Raw genomic sequence first — 5000 nt, forward strand, 5'->3', positions numbered from 1 at the left:
GTAGCCGTGTCTATGGAAGTGAAAAGGCTAAGGCTGCTTGACTACAAGCCATACCATAATACCATGATATAAGAGTGAAAACAGAAATGTTTCCCATTCAAGAGAAATAATAATTCATCAATAATGGATAGTTGTTAATAGGCAGCACACCATGATATGAGGATACTCTGCATAATTGCAAGATGATGATATGGATGGAGGGATGAATGGATAGATCGTTGGATGGAGGGGTGGATGGATGGATGTATGGATGAAGGGGTGGATGGAGGGGGGGATAGATGGAGGGGGGATGGATGCATGGGTATCCACCTCCGGCGTTACAAGTTCAGGTGCATTTAGTGTTCTTATGGTGATGTGAGTAGCTTGTATTTCTATTCTGTCTGCATACTCTTTTGTGTCTGCACTGTGAAGTCTCTGAGTCATACTGTATAAACACTGTTCAGAGATCAGTCTCTGGCTGGCTTTCTAACACATGGCCTTTGACTAGACAGAGCATTGACTCAGATCAGCCTACGGGTGCTACAGATTCAAGCACATCATGGTGGTTGTCTGAAAATGCTAGGTGGGTGTTTTGTCATCAATGTTGAAAAAACATTGCAAACATCTTCCCACACTCATTGTTCTCGTCTGTGTTTAGTGACTCACCTATTCTGGCTCTTGCACATGAGAGACTGGGGATGTCACGGCCTGTTCCTCACATGCTGTAAGGTTAAACGTCACCCGTTTAACGCACAAAAAACTCCTACATATGACTGTTAATGTCTATACTAAAGTCTAGAAAGTTCCATGTAATTCCGCAATGAGCTAAACAATGACGGCTACAATGTATTTTGGTCTCTACAACAAGAAGATGACACATTGTTGATTTTCCGAGTGACTGCAACAACAATAAATGGCTCGATCTGCCTCCTCAGTCTTATTTTACATTTTCCCAGAAAGCATTGCAAAGCCTCGGACCTTTTAACCATCCTTTTCCTCATCAACTCAGCTCGCTGTAAAAACTTGATGATTCAGTTCCAGTCCAGAAAAGCACTGATGATGGAGGTCTATTGATGAGCTCATGACTGACAGCTCTGATCATGCTGTGTCCTTCTGATCCTAATGACATCCTTCCTGCAGGTCTGGGGTCCTCTGATAGCAACTGGTCTGAATCACACACAAACATCCACTAGCAGAACGACAACACCATGCACTAGTCACATACACGCGCACGCACGCACACACACACACACACACACACACACACACACACACACACACACACACACACACACACACACTAACAGAGAGAAACTCTCACACACACACACTCACACACACACACACACACACACACACACACACACACACACACACACACACACAAACACACACACAGAGAGAGAGAGAGAGACATACATACTGTACACACATACACACTCCAATTAGCTGGCTATTCCTGGCGTTTCTGGGTGCTTTGAGCTGTGAAAACATCCTGTTGATAGCTCACACTGAAAAACCCAAGAGTGCAGCCAAGGCCTGTGTGACCAGACCCTAAAATAGAAAAGTGAAAATGCAATAATGCAATTTATCACTGGAAAGAGAGAGAGAGAGAGAGAGAGAGAGAGAGAGAGAGAGGGGGAAAGAGAGAGAGGATATAAAAAACATGAAATGTTTTATTCAAGAGCGTCTGTGTTTGCAGTGGTACAGAACATACTGTAAGGATATTTGTCTCACGAGGTGCTTGTTCTCGGTCCGAGGACAGTCTGGACACTGTTGTCCCCACGACCAGGTGGTTGTCTGTGTGTGTGTGTGTGTGTATGGATGTAGTTGCATTAGGCCTACAGTGTGGTCACATAGGCCAAGACAAATGTCCCCTCTCCCCACTGCCTTTCGGCGGCTGGCAGCAGCAAACCGATCAGATGAGCCCGAGATAATCAAGTTTATCGTTGCCTACGATAGGCCTAGTGAAACTTCCCTTCACCAAGTTCAGTCCGAAATAATTCACCAAAAAAATAGTTTGAACGTAAACCCGACGTACAGGAATGCCACTTGCGCCAAATTTATAGGAGTCATTGCAGATGAAAAGACGTCTTAAAATTCCGAACAATGCATACAAGGCCTTCCCGAACGACAGAGATACAGATATCCCCGAAAAGGAGTGCGTCATTGACCGCAGTTATATGCAGGGAGTAACCCGGTTGTCAACAGCAATATTCGTTTTGCGCCCGAGTTGTGTAAACTCATTCTGATGGCATCAATCAATTTAATCCGGTATTTGGCGCAAACCGAATATCGCTGCTACATTTAAAGCCCGAATATTCCCTGCATGTATAACTGTGGTCATTGTGTACGGTGAATTGAATGGACACATTTAGATCGAGCATGGCAAGTCATTGCAATAGCCTATAATAATAGGCCTAGTATTTCGTTACTGCATTAACCATAGTGATGTTCTTATTGAAAATTTAAAAATACTAAAATTAAAAAGTAAATTGCATTGTGGGGCTGTCAAGTGATTATTGCAATCATCATTGCAAAATCACATGAAAATCCCCCAGGCTACTTGGAACATCTCTTTAAATTGTGCTCAAATACATTTCTATGGAAGATGCTAGCATGGGGAGCTGGTTTAGCCAAGGCCTAAAGATCATGAAGGATAGTATGTAAGACATTGAGCCATGAGATGTGCAGTTTGAAGCCCTTAAAAGACGTGCACTGTTCATTTACTTACTGTTATTTTTATTTAATTCATCTTGAGATGTTTTAGAAGTTTAAATTTCAGCTCAGTGAAGCACTTAAAGAAAAAACACTTCATTAAGTTACTTTTCTTGTAGAATTGTAATCATAAGTCATAGGACAACCTATATAGGACAGTAATTAAGGAAAAAAAGTGAACCTGCTGCTGTGTTAAATGCGATGTGGTTGAAAATTTGGGTGCACCTAACTTTTGTGCTGGTGCACCTTAGAAAAAAAAGTTAGGCGCACCAGTGCAACCAGTGCAAAAACTTAGTCTGGAGCCCTGACAGTATATGTGTATATGTGTGTGTATGCGGACCTGTGTGTGTGTGTGTGTGTGTTTGTGTGTGTGTGTGTGTGTGTGTGTGTGTGTGTGTGTGTGTGAGTGTGTGCGTGTGTGTGTGTGGCAGAGTGCGAAGCCAAATGAAGGTTAATGGGAGATTTGTTGTGTAAGTTGTGTGAAAGTTGTGTGAAGCCCAGACCTGACGGCTCTCATCTCTGTCTCTTCACAGGTCTCCACTGCCTGCACGACTGCTGCCAACTATGAGCTGGTAAGCACCATGGCCAAATTACAGTACACACACACACACACACACACACACACATGCATGCATTCCTACTATTTTCTTTTAAACGTGCATGTAACATAGTGATGTGTTACAGTAATATATGTTCGCTATTACAAGATCATCCTAGTCATGCTCTGTGCATGTGTGTGTGTGTGTGTGTGTGTGTGTGTGTGTGTGTGTGTGTGTGTGTGTGTGTGTGTGTGTGTGTGTGTGTGTGTGTGTACACTGCACAGCTCATGGCCCAAATCCCCATCACAATCTCACTCTTTATGTCCGTGCAGCTATGGATCATATGATAGGACTCCTGAACGAGTCATGTGTGTGTACACTGATATCCAGAGGCCCCCTCCCTGCCCCCTCTTTTGTTTTTGCCCTCTCTCCAAAGCCAATCCTCTGTGGAGTATTGGACATGGTGCATGACAGTGTGCTTGACAGTGTGCAATGTGTGGGCGAGAGCAAGCAGAAATATCTTGATTCTCTTTAGGTGATCTGACACATTGACTGCTTGTTTAACCTTCTGAGGCAGTTTTACATGAAGTTGACATTTTATATTTTATTTTTTAAATGTTATATTTTAAAAGTATTTTAAAAGTATTGATAGTAAACTGCTATGTGTGCCATTATTAAGCTCAAACCAAGCAATAATAACAAGGAGTGGTAGGAATGACTACAGTTATTGGTTAAATGGACCTGGAACAGTGGTAGCAGCTTGTTTTGTTGTGGTCAGTGACATGCCGTTACTAGGTGAGTGGGCGTGATCAGTGGCTAAGACATTACAGGACTGTGAGAACCAATACAAAGGGTCAGAGGTTATAGCATGACCTAGGGTTAGTGTGTGTGTGTGTGTGTGTGTGTGTGTGTGTGTGTGTGTGTGTGTGTGTGTGTGTGTGTGTGTGTGTGTGTGTTTGTGTGTATGTGTGTGTGTGTGTGTGTGTGTGTGTGTGTTTGTGTGTCTTTTGTGGGCCCTGTGGGCTTCTGTCAGAATCCAGTGGCCTTTCTCACCCTGCTCTCCTCCACTCCCCACGAGCGCAGCCATGCACACACACACACACACACACACACACACACACATACACACACACACTCTTCCCACCAGCGCAGCCATGCTTGCCTCAATGACTAAAAAATACATGAGTGATTCTTTCCATGAAATCCTTATTTCATAATTCAGCAGATGTTCATTCATAATGTATCCTCTGGATGGATTATCATTGGTATTTCAATATGTAAAGGCCTATAGCTCCTTAGAACAATATTTAAAAGAGGGATTCATCTTTTATTTAAATACTACTTTAACATCAGCATTAATGATTCACAATTTTAGGAAACAGAAATGTATGATTTTAGAACTAATTTCAGTTCCAAAGCTAATCTACCAAAATGGATATTATTTTATTTTTATTCTGCATCTATGCTAATATCACAGAATTAATATTCTGTTGATAGTGATACAGTATTCTGAGTCTGCTAATTTTGCCTGTGTGTTAGCTGTAGAGACAGTTGGATGGTAAAATATACACAAACACCCAAGCACACACACACACACACACACACACGCACACACACAAACACACACACACACACACTCACACACACACACACACACACACACACACACACACACACACACACACACACACAAACACACTTGCAGCCCTCTGTCCCTCTCTGGTGGCAGCTGCTGGTTTTGCAGCCTTAGAGACAGCTGGATGG

The 5000-nt window shown here is 42.8% G+C and overlaps 1 protein-coding gene across 11 annotated transcripts in view; it reads left to right on the top strand.

Moving 5' to 3' along the window:
- The window catches only part of tns1a (tensin 1a), a 131605-nt gene that overhangs the window by 67040 nt on the left and 59565 nt on the right, over positions 1–5000 (top strand). For all 11 annotated transcript variants that reach the window (XM_042080608.1, XM_042080617.1, XM_042080607.1 and 8 more), the window contains one exon: positions 3231–3269. In XM_042080608.1, coding sequence (XP_041936542.1) covers positions 3231–3269 — 39 coding nt within the window. The remainder of the gene's footprint in view (positions 1–3230; positions 3270–5000) is intronic.

This window comes from Alosa sapidissima, chromosome 23, assembly GCF_018492685.1.
Source record: "Alosa sapidissima isolate fAloSap1 chromosome 23, fAloSap1.pri, whole genome shotgun sequence".
NCBI classification, from domain to species: Eukaryota; Metazoa; Chordata; class Actinopteri; order Clupeiformes; family Clupeidae; genus Alosa; species Alosa sapidissima.